At 43.4% G+C, this 18,177-nt stretch overlaps 2 protein-coding genes across 7 annotated transcripts; both read right to left on the bottom strand.

The window, feature by feature from the left end:
- Positions 1-2,084: 2,084 nt before the first annotated feature.
- On the bottom strand, positions 2,085-8,089 carry patl2 (PAT1 homolog 2). The gene is made up of 19 exons (XM_034570333.1): positions 7,917-8,089; positions 7,605-7,776; positions 6,770-7,047; positions 6,625-6,687; positions 6,497-6,550; positions 6,273-6,410; positions 5,888-5,962; positions 5,640-5,788; positions 5,206-5,280; positions 4,984-5,107; positions 4,732-4,849; positions 4,513-4,619; positions 4,369-4,422; positions 4,142-4,284; positions 3,841-3,997; positions 3,621-3,761; positions 3,444-3,541; positions 3,216-3,356; positions 2,085-3,147 (listed from the first exon to the last, which is right to left on the bottom strand). Exons 1-19 carry the CDS (start codon positions 7,938-7,940, stop codon positions 3,114-3,116), a joined length of 2,145 nt encoding a protein of 714 aa, XP_034426224.1. The 5' UTR covers positions 7,941-8,089; the 3' UTR covers positions 2,085-3,113.
- Positions 8,090-8,648: 559 nt separating this feature from the next.
- LOC117752743 (transforming growth factor beta-1-induced transcript 1 protein-like) lies at positions 8,649-16,892 on the bottom strand. Of its 6 annotated transcripts, none has more exons than XM_034570341.1 (12): positions 16,692-16,892; positions 14,406-14,522; positions 13,931-14,103; positions 13,771-13,826; positions 12,985-13,121; positions 12,816-12,897; positions 12,511-12,595; positions 11,276-11,467; positions 10,856-11,029; positions 10,676-10,757; positions 10,115-10,263; positions 8,649-9,536 (listed from the first exon to the last, which is right to left on the bottom strand). In XM_034570341.1, the coding sequence occupies exons 1-12, from the start codon at positions 16,702-16,704 to the stop codon at positions 9,270-9,272; spliced, it is 1,527 nt and encodes a 508-aa protein (XP_034426232.1). In that variant the 5' UTR covers positions 16,705-16,892; the 3' UTR covers positions 8,649-9,269. The 6 variants fall into 6 exon arrangements, with proteins under 6 accessions (XP_034426232.1, XP_034426233.1, XP_034426234.1 ...); XM_034570342.1 differs by having other exon boundaries at positions 13,955-14,103; XM_034570343.1 differs by having other exon boundaries at positions 14,406-14,456.
- Between the last annotated feature and the right edge of the window lie 1,285 nt (positions 16,893-18,177).

Below are 18,177 nucleotides of genomic sequence, written 5' to 3'. Positions count from 1 at the left end.
TTTAATGTATAAGATGACAGAGATCACATGGAGACACATAGTTAAATATAAAAACAGCTTTAAAAGGACGATTTGAACGGTTTAAACTTCAGACTGGTTCAGATGAATATCAGCTAAATCACCACAGCGACAGAACACAAGGGAAGTAAACATGCAAAGACCTGAAGAGGAAGCAGCTGAGTCCAATATTTAGTATAGTACTACACAGAAACTCTATTGCATGTATATTTACAGTATTGTAGTGTGCAGCTCAACGTGCCACCTGTCTGGACGGCAGCTTTAGTTGTGAATGAACTTTGACAATAACGTCACATCACCATGGTAACGTGATGGAAACTGTGACTGGTCTTCATCCTCTATTCAGGCTCCTTTGAGCCCTAATGTCTCCATGGTGACGAGAGCGGCCCCTTTGAATACTTCAAGAAAAAAGCAGGTGAAAAGAGAAAAGATGTCTCACCTTTCACATAGATTCCTCACCTAAAGTCCAAATCCTCCTCTTATGGGCTCAAGGAGAGGTTAATGTCTCACCTCGCAGCCCCCCCCCCCAGACCTCTCACATACTTGGCCTCTCCACAAACTCGCTGCCTTTGACAAACCAGGGGTCTGTAACTCCTCACCGGCCGGTTCGAAGCGTCTCTGAGCCCTCATCTCTCGTGTGATAAGTTTGAATCATTCATGAAAACCTCATGGGACAGAAACTAATTCTTAAATAAAAGGTTTTTACATTCACAACTAATGGAACAGACATTTATGAAGCACTTTCAAAGTCTTAATGAATCTCATTCACACTCTGCCGGCACATCTGTCAAGAGCAGTTTGAGGTTCAGTGCCGGACCCTTCAGTGTGTGGACGACCCACTCTACCCCTGAGCCCCGGCAGCCCATCCAACTGTTGTATGGATTACTAATTTCTTTAGACATTCATGGTTCCCAGAGGATGAGACTTCAATCTCAGAGCCCTGCTGTCCTTATGCAGATAAAATCTATATAAGGATGACACGACGGCGAATATAGGTTATAAACACTGCTTCATCCATATTCTCTGAAGGGACGTGGGCCAAGCTGAAAAGTCAAAGTACACGTCAGTCAAACGTAGGTAGTTCTTGGCACAGGAAGTAGGAACTAGTTATTTAATGCTATAAAAACAGAGTGAAACTTCATGATTGACAGCTGCGCAAGATGGTAGCGTTCGTGTCTGGGATATTTGGCATCATTTCTGGATGGTGGGAGGAAGTGGAAACGGGCTGTCCATCTTAATATACAGTTTATGGTACAGATTAACAGAGATATCTTATGTCGACTGTCAGAATTCAAGAAGACAAATAATTACAGTCCACAGTGAAACCACTGTTCTTCAGGGATTCTGACGCTACACGATCACGTCTGCACCGTGAATCTCTGCCCAGATGTGTGCAGCTGTAAGGAACCAGGCCAACTGTGTTCTGACTCAGTGTTTGGTTAACAGCCAGTGGAATCTGCCAACTGTTGAGTGTCCAGAGCTGGTGGGCACTGGGAATACTGTAGTGAACTCCAGCTGACAGACCCACAGCTGAGAGGGCTGAGCAGCGGTCTGAAAAACTGTCACTTCAATATGAAGAGAGTTTTAGTGAGTTTAAAAAGATCAATCTTTTTTAACACTATCCACATTTTATCGTCACATGAACCGGTTTATTTGTTGGAGCCTGAGGTCCTGGGACAAATCTTCCAGAATCCAGATATGGACACAACAGAGGCCTCGATAAACACAAACATGCAGTGTTAAAAAAATTAACCACTCTATATAACACAATTAACTAAATGTTCGTTTTTCTTTTGTATACAATTTACAGTACGTTTTCGTCCATGTAAAAGTAGATATATTGTTAATGCCAGAACCGTAACCACATCAACTTTGTGGTTCGCTGCTGCCGCCAGTTTCTCCCAATAGGAATGTAACACACTGGTGTTTCAACACAGGCCAATTAGTTTGGTTCAATCTCAACTCAGCAACTCACACACCACACACACTATCAAGAGAAAAGACTTGATTTGATGTGAGTCGAGTCGATGTTGCTGCCTCTCCAACTTTATACTGAGAATTAAGACCCAATACGACGTCCAGGACTCTGATGCCGGAGCGTTTTCTGCAAACCAGATCAAACCGTTGAGCATTTTGAAATATTTTTTTTATTTATGTTGCAAGTGCTCTACAATGGTGCAATTTAAATTATTTCCTGTTTCCAAATGAATACAATAAAATAAAAATCTCTTTACAACTGAAACATCTAAGAGGGAAAATTACAGATACATCATATTTAGTATTCCAACACATGTATACACAATGCATGCTTTTTTTTGCAAAAACAAAACAAAAAACGATATATATGAACACACAGGTTCATCTGTACAATCATTACTATACAATCCTCAACCTGGTCACCATTGTCCTATACAACACGTAGTTTATTGTCCTAAATAACTGAGATGCTACTTTTGGAAACGTAGGAGTTCCACAATGTGCTTATATTTTGTATTACAGAAAAAAAATTGGGTATTCAAAGAAAGAAGGATTCACTTCTTAACAGAGTATTTGTTTTTTTTCTGAGATCAGTAATAAATAAATTACTTTGCTTTTTGTGTTTAGTTTAAGTAAAATATCTGAGCAAGGACATTTATCTCAGATTTACTGTCATAAATGTAATTAGCAGTAAGATGATACTTTCAGAAATAAATACATGTAATGTGGTTTGATAGAATGCTGACGTTAAACCGCTTCATTCACCAGTTAATGTTACCGTGGCGATCTAATGAAATGATCAACACTTTAAGGTTAAAATAATTAAATGAAAAAAAGAAACGCAGCTTGTAATTTCAGACAACTGACTGGAGACCAATGGGAGGAAAGTAAAAAAGATCAGATAAAGGAAATAAAAAAGGGAAACAGTTGGAGTGTGCAGAAACGTGAAGGGACGAGGGAGGGAGGGGAATAAGAATTAAAGCATTTTTTTTAACAGTAATCACATTATGTTACAGAGCTTCTGTTATAACGAACACTGAGGAGTTTGTGCTTCTGCTCCTCTCACTGCTCACTACAACCTGGTCATTAGCCGAGCATCTCGTCAGCTTCAGTCCAGCTTACGACGGAAGAGCCAGGAATCCAGTCACAGACCTAAATTAATCACATTTGAGTCAGGAGCCAGCAAATTTATCTGTAAAGCATAAAAACAATCAACTTACTCCATGTTGCTTTTCAGCTGATGCACGGTGCGCTTGTCCAGGTAACGGCAGAAGAGAGTGAGCAGGTTCGAGGGCAGAATGAGCGGCTCCACCAGCGAACACTGGGACAGCTGCCCCGCCACCTGGAATATTGTGTCGGTCCTAAACCACAGGAACACAAACGTCACAATCCCAACACAAATGTTAAAATGACTTCCCTTCATGGAATATTAGACTCAAAGGGCGCACCAGGTCTCAAAGTCCCCGATGCTCGGCTCCAGAGGGAGGCCTGAGGACAGCAGCTTCTCTCCTTGGGAGAGGAGAGCGTACAGCAGCGACAGTCCGAACTGAAAGGAGAAGCAGCAGGTGAGAAAACACCAGAAACTTCTAATAAAGAACTAATAAAGAAAGACAGAAAGCACCGACCTTGTTCTGACAGGCCAGCGTGAGACACTCGTATGTGGACAGAGCCTCCGAGGACGTCAGATCTTTGAGGACTCTAATGAGCTGACTGAACGTCAGACCTCCGATTACATTTCGAAGGGGAGGGTAAAGAACTGGAAGAGCCTAAAAGGTGAATGACGATGGTGAGATTCATTCAATAATATAGTCACCATCTTAAATACCCACAATCCACTTCCCCTACCTCTTCTGTATCTTTGCTCATCAGCGTTGGCAGGTTCGACGTCACGATACGCAAGATCTTCAGGGCAGGATCGTGTTTCAGGAACGGAAGCAGACGAGAGAGAAGCTTTTTGCCTTTTGAGACGTGCAGGAAAGGAAGAAACTCCCCTCCTGAATCTCTACATCAAAAAGTTCGAGAATGTTTATTACTCAAATTCAGTGCCAATTAAAACCTCAACTATTTGGGAGATCTACAACAGAATCATAAAAATAATCTCCAAACAATAACCACAAACGGGGGGGGGGGGGGGTATGTGACTCACGCAGGGTGGTGGTTTTGCAGCTGGGAGTAGATGCGCTGCACCTTAAACTGGGTTTTCTCCACCAGCAGTCTTTCTTCTGCTTCAGACAGGACGGGGGTTTTTACTCTCTCCGTCTCCTCCACCTCTAGCAGAGCCACGAACAACTGCAGGAAACAAGTGGGACTGAATATTAGAGAATTTTAAAAGAAAAGCATCTCACTGCTTTAAAACAACGAACCAGCCGTTACCTTTTCTATTTTGCTGAGGACCTCTAACCGCTGCTGTCTTATGTCTTTTTGCTCCTTTAACGTGGGAAATAACGGTGTCAGTGTCACAGGCGGCAGATTAATACACTTCCAAAGTTACCAGAATGTGTCTCGTCGCCCAGTCACCTCAAGTGGACCCTGAGCTTGGATGGCATTAACTGCACTGATGGCTCGACGAGGAGAGTAACATGTGGAGACAGCCACTTGACCCAAGGAGCCTTCGATGTGCACAACTGGAAGAGCAAAGACTGAGTTGTAGTAAAACGTGCAGAGCATTGAAAGCTTATATAGACAAAGATCTTGCACTATTCTAGGTTTGGTTTCAAACGGTGATGAGAGAAGAACCTGGTGCGTAGCACTCGGTCTTGGTGATGTACGGTGTGGTGAGCTTGGGCGGCTCCCTCTTGCTCCTGATGCCGAGCTCCTCCTCGGCCATCTTAGCTTCTATTCGTCGATAGTACTCCTACGACAGTTAAAATTTAGTTGCCAAAGAAAAGTCTCACTTTTTGGTTATGCATATAAAATATTCCTTATTTGATATTTAATTCATCTCAAATGGAATTAATAATAAAAGACGCTAGAGCAAATATTTCCTACCTGGTAGTAATAATCCTCGAGATAAGGATTCTCACTTTGCAGCTGAATCATCTGCAGCCTGGTGATCCACTCCCTCTCTTTGATCGTCATGAGATTACAGTAAGGATCCCAGCCGTCCATCTTTCTACAAACAGATCTTTTCTGTTAATGAGCCCGTTCCTCTTTCTCAGCACACGGAATACGATTCATTTTTAAAAAATCTGAACTCAATGTCGAACCAACCTTTGGAACCCTCGTTGTTTTTGACTGAGTAATCGTTTGTGCTGGGGGTGGAGCTGAGTGACGGGACCTGGGTACCTGAGGGTCAGAGAGAGACGTCACATTCAGAAGCTTCACGTTGTCGTGCTCTGTGACATGTAGACACTCAAAAGATGCCTGTGGTCATTGTTTTAATCTCAATGCATTCATTACTCAATCATCCTATTTACATGAAATCTCTAAGTCAAAACAGTGGTGTATTGATATTTTCTATATTTGGTCAATGGAACAGCTGCAGCAGAGTAAATCTTGTAAATACACATTAATGGCAGATTGTGTGAAATCCCTGAATGTCAAGTGGATGTTTTATATACTCGTGAGCAAAGAAGAAAGAAAGAAAAACACTTGATATTCAAACTTTGCTGACAAATCCACAAATCAAACATTTGACCACGCACCTGAAATGCTGCACCGGAATGGACGAGGGGCTGTAAAAGGGGGACGGTCTCGGGGAGTTGGCACCAAAGCGAAGTTGCATCATCTTAGGAGTCAGAGACTGAGGAGTGGACGGACACGGGCGGCTGAAGGGAAACATGAACCTCCCCGTCTGATTCGACACAAATGACATCATGAGTCAGGACAAACTGCGTCAGTGTAAATACATCTGATGTTTTACTGCATCTGACAGATTTAATGTGGAATGAACCTGATTGTAAAGCTGCCGTGGGGTCAGAGGTTGACGTGAGAAGATGGGCGACCCTGGCATCAGTGGTGAATGCATCTGCAAGAAGAAACAGAAATTCAGAGTGAGGAAGTTGACCAGATGTGACGATTCCCACTTGTGAAATATGCTTATTTACTATATTTTGCCTTGAGTGATGGTGAAACTCAAGAAAAGTGACTAAATTACAAGTTTCTGTATGGATTTAACAAATGAGATGCAGCACGTTTGAAGAAATTACTTAGAGTTCATGAAATGTAGGGTTTAAAATCATGTTTTGTGAGGCCACCGGGACCTTTGACCTCCCACATCTCATCAGTTCATCGTGAGTCTAAGTGAACATCTGTGCCTAAATAAATTAATTCTCCACCTGCGTCGGGCCTCTTTCGCCAAACTGTCTCCTGCAGTAGGGACTTCTGGGTTCCCCTCTCCTGACAGCATATGGCAAATCCAGGAGGTGCTGACCTCCGCCTCTGTGACCATCAATCACACAAACTATAGCACTGTCCTGAGAAACAGAATAAAATAAAACAGCTATTTGTTTGAGTAAAACACTCATTCAGAAGATCACATGTGCTCTTTTGTGATTTTAACCTGAAGTAGCGATCCCGAGATCCGCCTGTTTTTTCTGTAAGAGGGCGCCATCCACTGAGGGCAAAAATTAAACAGTGAATTTAAAAGCACAAGCGAGAAGTAAAATGTCTTTAAAGGTTGACACCTACATCGTCCTCACAGATTTCCTGGCACATGGTGTCCCCACAGTCCACGATGGCACTGTCAAGAGTCTTAGAAGCACAACACAGCAAAATGAGAAGCTGCTTTGAGGGGAGACGTCAATCTGCAATAAATAAATTCAGTTTCTGTCACCTTGACATTGGGTCGTCCCTCCACTATCCTCATCACAGCTGGATCCTCAAACATCTGTCCCCTGTTCAGCCCGCCCCTGTATCCCCTGCCCCTGCTGCTGCACTGCCGAGGGGGGGCCCGGGGCAGGTCCTGTGTCTTCTGTCTGGGAGGGGAGGGGGAGCTGTGGTGAGACGGCGGGGAGGGGTCCGGTAGTGGTGGCGATGGCGGGGGAGGCGGCGGCTCTTCAAACGAAAGGAGACTGCCGCCCGGATCCTCTGGAGTCTCATTCGCGTCGAGATCTACGAGACAGTCGAGTTTTTACAAATATCTTTGAAATATAAAATGATCAGAGTTGAAGGAACTAGACTCGGTCCTGATCATGTTCATCTGTGATCAAAGTTAAAAAGTGAATTTTTGTTGTGTAGTTTGTTTTTCTGTTGTGGAAAGCACATTTATTTTTTGTAATAAATTTAAATCATCATTAGAGGTAATAGATAAAAAAAATAGACTTGACTTCATAGTAAAAACGTAACATTACTGACAGATCAAGAGGGCACGTAATGGGTTAGACTGACAGTGAGCGCCCCCTGCTGGACTACAGGGCAAACTAAATCAGAGATGCACTACTCGACTGATCATTGTGAATTCAAACAGGTCCTCACAGATCAAATATGAATGTTCAAATTTGGAATAACAAGTGACGGCCCAGCTGCAGAGTCATGAGACGCAAATGACCGTATGTCCAAAAATGTCAAAGTATCCCTTTAAAATGTCTCTTTTACAGTGTGGAGGGAATCAACCCCTGAGAACCACACGATCCACTTTACACCCTGTGTGGAATGAGACCTGAACCCACCGGCTCCGAACGTCTCCTCGTTGTGGACGTTGATGTCCTCGTCCTCCTCGACCATGGCCTGCAGCAGACCACAGTCCATGTGGGTCTCCTCCTCTGCATCACTCCACTCATCTCCGTTCTCGGGCCACTGGGACTCACTCACCTCCTCGGCCTGCTGGGTGGAGGGACACGACTGGACACAACACAAACACACACATTTCACATGGAGGTGCAACACATGCTCTCTGTGGTGTTGGGCCCCAAACTGAGACCAGCCCCTGCTCCCGTCACCAACAGGCACAGTGTGTACAGCAGCTGGATGCACAGACTTACCTGTTTCTGTTCTGAATCACTCATTGTGTGATTATTATTACTCTTGTTGTAACTCTTGGTAAACGGTGACTTTCCTCTGAGGGTTTCTTCTTCCTCTGCTCAGAGCGCGAGGCGCCTCATCACCTTCTAAATGAACTCACCTGTGGAGGCGTGCCCACGTCATCACGCTGTACGTCAGCTCAACCCCGGTATGATGGACTTTATTTGGATTTATCCACGTTGTATTCTGCGTTTTTATTTATTTTTGTTGAATTATGAAGTTACAATTTCCGGTTTAAATTAAGAACGAGCTCAGAACGCAGATTGTTTAAATGTCTGTTACTATGGGAAAAGCAGCGAGCCAACACTGACCCCTAGTGGTGACAGCATTTTAAAACCGGATTCATACTAATGCTGCTGCTACTACTACTACTACTACTACTACTACTATTACTACTTGTTGTGTTGTTGTTATTATTGTATTTTATAGTACCTTTCATACATAACATCAAAGTGCTTCAAAAATAAAATAGAATAGATAGATAGATAGATAGATAGATAGATAGATAGATAGATGAATTCAGTCATGTGAATAGAATCTCCCCATTTGTATTTCAAAAATGTACATACTTGTAATTTGATCAAATCTCCTTCTTCCCAATAAACTTCGTTCAGATACTTACACTCCTCATGTGACTTGTTTACATGTGCTTATCTTTAATGTTGTGATCGATTCACCAATGAAACAGCAAAAACAAGTTGTGTTCTCCTTTATTTTATTCTTTGGAATTGTTTTTGGCGTATTGCATAGAGCAAAAGTGAAAGAATAATGCAAATTTTAAACATATGACAGCTTTGTTTGTTACACAAAAACATAAACATGGCGATCAGCATTCAATATATAAAAAGCAACTGCAGCGACACTTACTCGACACTTTACTTTTTCCAATACAAAGCAAATATATTAAAAGGGGGATTTCCTTGCACAACAGTACAAAGTATTTCACTGCAACAGTACATTTGTTCTCATTCTGTTTTTCTACCTTTGGCAAAATAATTAAATTTTCAATATATTCAATTTGAATCAATACAGTATGCAAAAGATTCACATACATGAAAAAGTCATTTGGCATTGTTTTGTACGTGTCTAACCAATAAGAGAGTTAAGTGTCATCCTGTCAGTCTAAACGTAGAAATAAGTTGGGTTGGATGATTTCCCCCCCATTACTGCACTTACTCCAAAATATTCTTAAAATCAACAAAGAGACCAGCTCCACCCTCATTCCCACAGTAAAAAACACACATTGAGAATTCAGAGTCACACAGCCTCTCTAACCCTGAGGATGGAAAAGTGGGCAAAGTCCTGATGTGTCCTCAACCGAAGAGTTTGATGAAGCAGGGGTGGCAGTACGGCTTGTTCTCCTGCTCCTTGAAGCAGCCTTTGCTCAGGGGCTTCAGGCAGAAGTGACACACGAGGTGGTGGGGGTGGAACTTGGCCCCCATGGCGGTGACGCAGCGGCCCAGGATCGGCTGCTGGCACGCCTGACACATGCTGCCACGGGACTGGTGGTAGTGGGCCTCGCACAGCGGCTTGCCCTCGTGTTCGAAGAAGCTGCCGTTGACGAAGGGGGTGTAGCACTCCTGGAGACGAGAGGGAAAGAGAAAGAAAGCGAAACTCAGTCACGGCAACGAGTCCTGGCTTCAGAAACTGCAATTACAACGTTTCTCATGACATAATTCCTTCTATTTTTAAAACCCTTTTAACATGTTATTTTTACTGAGAGTGACGCCTTTACTCAGGAACCACATTCTGGGTTGCTGGTCACTGAGCTTCACTTAGGCAAATAGAGACAAATATCAGAGATGTGCCATTAAGCCATTTCCAGTCCCATAGCAGAGGTCCTCACTGCCACTGCAGGACCTCAACCACATGAAGCTGCTGTCAGACGTGCACTAGACATTTTCCAGAGATTATCCTGAGGGTCTGCATGTGAGAATGCAAATGTCAGAGTCAGTTGCAGATGCTAGCAGCTGATGCCTATGTGTATTTTACAAAACCCCATACAAAGTAATGTCCCTAAATAAATGTCCTTATTGCTCCAGCCTCTCTGACCTTTTCTCAGAATAAACCTATAAGAACTGCAACACAGACAAACACTTTGTCATTTTAAATGTTTAAATGCAACAGACATTCACTATGACCATGGGGAAACACTCACCCTGCACACGAAGCACTGCGGGTGCCAGAGCGAGTTGAGGGCTGAGATGTAGTTTTCCATGATGGGCTGAGTGCAGCCTTGACAGCGAGAAGCGAACAGAGTCAAGAAGCACTGCTGACAGTACTGCTGCCCCTCACGGTCGTGGAAACCTGCAGGAGACACAGTCACAGTCGTAAGCACTTGTTTAGATAAATGCAGAACACTGTCTGAACCTTTTCTCATTATGGTCGACAGTATTTCTTTTTTTGTCTCAACATTGTAATGTTATAAATTTGTACATTTTCATGCTAAATGAAAACAAAGATTCAGTGTTTCTCTCCAGTTTTTGAGATTTTTAACTCAAACACAAACCCTGATGGTGAATGTGATGAGAAGAATATGACCAATTGACCAATCACCAATTTAATGAACATGGACTTTAAATCCCTGATTAAATGAATGATTAACAGAATATCTGTGTATGTTTGATAAGAGGAATCAATGTACGTGTGACCTGGCAGTTGCAGTTTACTGTTAACAGATGTGTGTTGAACCCAGACAGGAAACAGAACCGCCTGTTACCTTCCTCTCCAAACGCCCGGCTGCATTTCACACAGCAGAAACACTCCGGGTGCCAGTTCTTGTCCAGAGCGGTGACCATTTTCTAAACAACAAGAGGAATGAGGAGGAAACTGGTTTCACACGGGCTGATGCGAGCAACATAAGCTGAGACAGAGACATGTGCACATCCAAGAGGCTCACGTTCAGAATGGGCTTGTTGCACTGCGCACAGTGAGGAGAGAAGAGTGTGAAGTAGTCCGACTCGCAGTACGGTCGTCCGTCCTTCTCGAAGAAGTTGCGACTGCCCAACTCCGTCTCACACTCGGTGCACACAAAGTGCTCTGGGTGCCACACCTTCCCCAGAGCCGTCACCACCTGCACCAGGAGATGGTTAAAATCAATTTAGGTTAAAAAAGAAAAATAGAAGTACGTTGTGTGCCTCAGAGCGGTTTCAGTCCCTCCACTGTCACCTTGACCTTTGACCTTTGACTGCCAAATTCGAATCAGTTCATCCGTGAGATCAAATGAACGTTTGTATCAAATTTGAAGAAATTCTCTCAAGGTATTCTTGAGATATTGTGATCACAAATCACAAATCACAAAAAAAGACTGACACCTCACCTGTCCTACTACCGGCTTCTGACAGGCTGAACAGTTTCCCTTGGAGGACGTCTGAACGCCCTGTCGGCTCAGGTCTGACTGAAGCAGCCCCAGCATGCTGTCCAATGAGCCGCCAGAGGAGGGTTGTGGGGGGGTGGTGGCGGCGGGCTGCAGCGGTGCCGTCACCACTGGACTGACGACGGGTGCAGCTGGCTGTGGGAGGAGACAGAGAAATGATGCATGGCACATATGTGTGGGGGATTTTAATTCTTCAGGAGTTTGTCATTGTTTCTTCATTTTACCTCCGCCAAAGAAGTTGTGTTTTTTATACTCTCTCCATTTGTTTGTCGGTTTGCAAGCAAGATTACACAAAAACAACTCAACAGATTTCCACATAACTTGGAGGAAGGACGTGTTGTAGGTCAGGAAAGAACGTTCCAGGGACACGGATCAGGGGGCGGACCCAGGATTTTCTTTATCACTTTCTTTAACTTTACGTTTTTCTTAGTTTTTTCTTGTTTTCCCCGGGGACTGATATCTATGAGTGTGTGAAATTTGTTAATTGGGGAATGTCATGGAAATAGTTTCAGTCGTTTCTGCGTAATCCTAAATAACAAATAGACACTAGAGTAACTGTAATACAAGAGAATGCTCTGCAGCCATGACACAGTTTTTCAGTTCATTTTATGAAAGACGTCTCATGGACCTGATCACAAACAAACTTTTAAGAAACTAGACGAGAGGCTTGTTGTGAGCCTCTCATGCTTTTCTCTGTTGGCTGTCAACAGTTTGACTGAAAGTGGGTCAATGTCAACACTGCAGTACTGAACATCACATGTCAGTGATGATAATATCCAATAATGTGTTTTCTTCTGTTTCTGCCGCCCTGAACTCTTGTTGACAACAGAACTGGATCCAAGCAGCCTCATAATCACAGAAGCACGCCCTTCGCTCACATGCTCGTCATTGACTCACAATAACCAGATTATATCCCAAAGCAAATGCAGATCTATAACTCTCACTTCTATCTTAAGCTATTTACGACGCTGGAAATCTTCTCCAGCAAGACTAATTTCCGTCTTCAGGCCTTATCTGCTGACTGATTTATGACCCGGAGGCATGTGCTGCGGCCCGGCCACACTGTAACAGCGCCAAGTCTAGTGAACGTGTTCATGGATACACAGTGAATCTGCGTGGGTGGTTTTAAACAGGAAACAAACATCTCGTCCTGCAGACATTGACAAGTGGACTCTTACCGTGCTCTGGACTCTGAAGTCAGACAGAGACGCCATCAGTTTGTCCAGTTCCAGAGTGGCTGATGTGGCTGAAGGTTTCGCAGAGCTACAACACAAAGGATGATTCAAACCCACAAAATACACATTTTCATCTGATCCCACCAAGAACAGGGTCCAAAATAAAACCTACACAGTAAATTCTGGTATTACTGATATAATCCACAGTGTATTGTCATCTATTGTCTTTCTCTATGATGCCTTCTCAACAAGGGATTTCAAGAGTATCTGTGTTTTTGAGATAAATCCCAACTGATTAGATTCTGTACCTGGAGGAGGAGGCTGTGGCTTTGTCCTTAATCTTGTCCCTCTCATCTTTCTTAGAAGAAGGGAACTGAGCCAGGATCTCGTCTGATGACAACAAAACGAGGCCATAAGAAAATAAATTCACTTCAGAGTTAAACACAGGGACGTAAAAAAACACACTACACCGCTAACCTGTGATGTTGAACTGGGTGGCGTTGAGCTCCTGTAAGAGATGGTCCAGTTCACTCAGACCTCCTCCCAACAGCGAGGAGGAGGAGAAGGCTGGAGGAGGGTCGGCTGTGCGGGGAGACCGCGGTTTACACACTGTGCTGTAAGATAAAGAGGCAGTGACACAGTTTATAAAGCATCTTATCACTGATGTTGGTTTCATCACAGCTGAGTTCTCTCATCTGTCTATAACAAGGGTTTAAGCTCCAAACACAGTGAGATCAACAAAAACATTTACTGCTTGGTAATCAGACTGAACTGAATTTGATTATTGTGACAGAGTATTAAAGTTATACTGGATTTAAATAATCTTCAATTTCCAGAATAACGTCTTAATATTGCCAGACAATATGAGGAAAAAAAGTTCTGGATCCAAAATCTTGAACCAATCTTACTGTTTCTTGAAAAACTACAAAATCCCTTTGAATATCACGCAGACGAAATATTACGACTTTATTCTCACAAAATTAAGACTTTTCGAAATCCCATTTTTTTCCTTTAAGGGGCTGTAATTCTCAAACTAGATCTATATATTCCCCCCAAAAACAGAACAAATCTAGCTCTGTGATTGGCTGGCGATCTTTCATGTACCTCGCCTTCCCAATGTAACTGGGATTGGTTCAACTTCGACTGGAATCAGGCTCAGAAATGTATTCCATAATTCACTCTGCTTCGTGAGAGATGACATGTTGATGTTGGGTTTGATTACATGGTGTCAGATAGAGTTAGAAATATCAAGGAGGAAGTTACCTGTATAATTTGTCTGGGTTGGAGTTCTGGGAGGACTTGATTGCACCAGAAACAGTCTGAGAGACAGAAACAGAGGAACGATCCAAATGTACAGTGAAAATGTTTTTTTTAAATGATATGAAATCACGTTAAATGTTTTTACGTAAGGCTTGACGAGTACCAATTGTCCCTGTTGATGGTCTACCTGCTGCGGGGTGTAGGCAGGTGGTGGTGGCCGGGCCTCGGCTGGGTCCTGGGTGACAGGGTCAGCATTTTGAGGGGGTTCCGAGGTGAGCAGGACGGGACACCGAGCTAGAGGAGAGCCGGTGTTCTCCAGATCAGCCAGAAGGGCGTCTGAAGGGGAGAGGGAGGGAAAAGAAAGTGAATAAAAAGAGAGAGAAATCGATATAACACACAACAGCATGGATGGGATGAAGGTTTGGCTGGATTTACAGTGCAGGGAATTATAATATATCAGTACATTTACTCTAGTTGTTTATGGGGTGTTAAAGGTGGACAGAAAGACATACAAGTTAATGAAAGGATGTTTAAATCATGCAATGCAACACACTTGGAAGACGGACAGAACATGTGAAGTGAAAACATGCATAGAGAGTATAACACACAGAGAGACACGTGCACAGGCAGTTACGTACCAAACACAACAATGCGAGGACTGAGAGGGTAGTTAGGTGGCTCAGGCCCTTCTGAGGAGAGACAGACAGCCCGTGTGACCGGTGCATGACATGGAACACAATGAGCCTCCCAATGAACTAATCAGTCAGAGGACAGGAACAGTCAGAGCCGGCACGACTGCGAGATTAACCTTCAACACAGCCGATGTATTTCAGCACACAAACATTTCTGCATTCGTGCCCGAGACATGCCAGTAGGGAAAGGAAGCAGCGGAGGAAGAGTGTTTGGTAGCTGATATCTGAACCGACTCCACCAGCAGCACAAACGCTCACTGCACACGAGGTGGACACTGAAACTGAAGTGTTAGTGTGTGGAGCTGTGTGACTTCAATCCATGTAGGTTTGTAGAGTAGGTGAAAAATGGCCTGAACGTGAGTAATTACAACCTCAACCTCGCTCCTTTATAAAGTTCTACATCATCCATCTATTATCTGTACCACTTATCCTTTGAGGGTTGCTGGGAGCTGGAGCTAATCCCAGTTGGCACTGGATGAGAGGCAGGGCACAGGTCACCAAATATATTGTTTAACACCATTAAAGGGACAATCCAGCAACTTTGAACTCAATTTTGAACCCCAACTTTAAAAAAAAACACACTAACAAGAAAAAAGTTTGTTCAACACAAAGTTAACAATTGGGTTTGTGTCACTTGTTAACTTTAAGTTGAACAAACTTTATTCTTGACTTTGGAAACAGCTTAATTCATTGGTGTGTTAACAATTGAGGTATTGTTGGTCCAACAATTTTCTTTTTTCAGAGTATCCATAAGTAAGACGACATAAACAAGACATCTGGTGCCTCAATAGACAGAGAATGGAGACAGGAGCTGCATGTTATAGTCACAGTCATAGTTTCTGTTTAATAAGCTGCTGTTCAACTGCTGTTTCCAAGCACAAGAACAGACATTAACCCCCCTGCTTCTCAGATTCTGGGAACCCTCCGTGGATGCACGATGAAAGTTGAGTAGAGCGTGTTAAGTACGGTTTAAACCATCTGTGGTCATCCCAGTCGCTGGAGGACGTGTGGAACATAAACGTGACCAGTTTACCAGGCCTGACGTCACCTCAGTCCCAGATGATTCACACCTCTGGTACGACCATGTGCTGTGGATCTTGTGCACATACGACTTGCCCTCCTCCTTTCCTGCTGTGAGCCGCTGTCTCACACACACACACATACTTGTACAGACTCAACTGCTCATATAAGGAGTTGAACCTCTCTCATTGGGAATTATGACCATATTTAGAGCTGCCTGCCGACTTGTTTGTCTTGGCCGACGGCCTCTCGTACAAGCGGTCGCCAGATCCAATACATAAACTTACAACATTGTCGGACAACAGCATAAACGGAGCCTCGCGAACATGGCCACTGCCTCACCACCTCCGCCACTCACCCAGTCTCCCAGTGACTGTGTGTGCAATCTGATCCAGATGTGCCTGGCTGCATTTCGCCATTCCTCCTAGCCTTGCTTGAAAAGCATAAATCCCCACGTTTCTTTCAAAAAATGTTTATCTCGGGCGAGCAAATGGGCAGCTGAGGCAAAAGGGCCCTTTCTATTTTCATTGAACTCTGTGGCTTTTTGAAATAGCAGCGTGGCCCCGGGGGTATTTCAGGGCCTCTTCAGCAGCTTCTCATAATGTTGTTCTGAGACGGAGAGAAAGAAAAAAATCCTCCTTCAACATCTTTATCAGTTAAAAAAAAAAGAAAAAAGAAAGAACAGTCCTCTTTGATGTTTCATCCTTCAAAATGGACGACTCTCTGCTCAACATTATGTGGCTTTCCCTCCGTCCCCTGACTTGTTAATATTAATGGATGGAGGCGACCAGCTGTGGAACCCTTCAAATCTAATTTACCAAGAATTTATTGAATTTGCAGGAAACACTCGATGGCGGGCGGGCGGACACCGAGCGGTGTAGCACCAGTTCTTGTGTTACCTGTATGAATGTGTCTGCAAGTAAAGTCTGAGGAGGATGAGAGTATAAACATCTGGAGTGAAGGAGAATCGCTCTGAACCAGGATCCTCAGACAAAAGAGAAGTTGTGAGACAGTTTTAAGTGAAGGTTTACAGAGAATATTCCCTTCATACTCCAGCCTCATGCATGTCCTTGAGGGGAAAAGAGGGGGAAGCTTGTCCTCTCTGACTGCCAGGATCAACACAGAGCTCATTTCCTCTGTTTGGCCACACCAGCCCTTCCCACAGATCCCCCTCCAGATATCATGCAGACGGAGAACAGCTCGGTTACTCACCCAGATCGTCCATGATGTGGTTTCAGCCGAGTGTTTTCCTCTGTGTGAGACTCAGGGTGGAGGAGGACAGCATGAGACAGAGGTGATGGACGAGAATCAGACACACAGGGGCTCGGGAGCTATTGTCTGCGTCGCTCCTCCACAACTTCTTGGACACCGTTATCCGCCGAGAGGAGGAGGCGGAGGCGGAGGAAAAGGAGGAGGAGGTCCCGTCTCTTTTTCCTACACCGCTGTCTTCCTGTGTAATACAGGACCTCCGAGCGGGGAAGGCGTAGTTAAATAAATGTGGTCACAAACCCCGGACACAGACGTCACCCCGGACATTCCTCGTCCTTATTTGGGAGGCAGATCTGAGGATTCCGTGGCGCTGAGGAGCTGCTGCTGCTGTTTGTAAACTTGTGTCAGGGGGAAATGTTGTGAAATGGATTTTATTGACCTTCAAACAACAACATCCCTGTCAGAACAACACCCACTATTAATAATAAGAAGATTGTAAACACATCTGGATTCAAACATGTGGATCCAACTCTGGAAACTGTGATATCACAACAAACGTTTATCTGTGTATGTGTATGTATATATATACATGAGTATGTGCATTTTTTTTGTTAGCTGTAAATAGATAGATGTATATATGTATGTACTCCTATCCCATACGTGTATAGGGGGCCATAGACATATATAACGATTACACATATAGTATATATATATATGTGTGTGTGTAAATATAAATAGCTAGATAGATGAATAAAACAAATGCTTTGCTTATAATATTGAGCTTGTTTACATTGGTGTTTGTGAGTGTTGGGATTGGTCTTTATGAATTGAAAGATTCAGTCATAAGACTTATGGTCTGTAGTGCTGGACTCAGATGATACTAAGATGGTCACGCTTGATAACAGCCGTACAAATTCCCCAGCTAATTTGAAGGTAATCTAATCTAATCTAATGACTGATACCCACTGAATTTGGGACTTTCTGGTAATCCTGCTTTATTCATCTCCACCATATAGGAAAACTGTTAATTTGTTGTATATATGCATTTTTAAATATCGTTATTTTTCTTGGGCTGAATTAAAAATATATCTGCCTTTTTTAAAAACCGACTTTGAAACTTAAATGTATACTATATATTATACTATTATTTGCAGTTACGTTTCCAGCACATTAGAATACCCAGGCCATTATCACTGTCTCCTCAGTGGACCCGTCTCATTGAAAACATTGTGACATGTCACAGCAAGTGTACATAATAAAATGAATGATGGCTTTATTTAATTTAGCTGCTTGACTTTGAGGCTCCCTGTCGTGTGCATGCTGGCTCGCTGCCACCGCTTATTGTGACACTTGAAAGGAACAGAGCCATTGCTACGGTTTCATATTGTGACGAGTCAAAATGTCTGTTTTAATAAAACTCCCTGTGGCAGCGACAGTCCGCCCGACTTCTGTTAAGTGTAAACCCCTTAAATTCAGTTATTTTCATTAA

Source organism: Hippoglossus hippoglossus, chromosome 19 (assembly GCF_009819705.1).
Source record: "Hippoglossus hippoglossus isolate fHipHip1 chromosome 19, fHipHip1.pri, whole genome shotgun sequence".
NCBI lineage: Eukaryota > Metazoa > Chordata > Actinopteri > Pleuronectiformes > Pleuronectidae > Hippoglossus > Hippoglossus hippoglossus.
The sequence above is the reverse complement of the archived record's forward strand: the minus strand, read 5'-3'. Positions and strand labels throughout refer to the sequence as shown.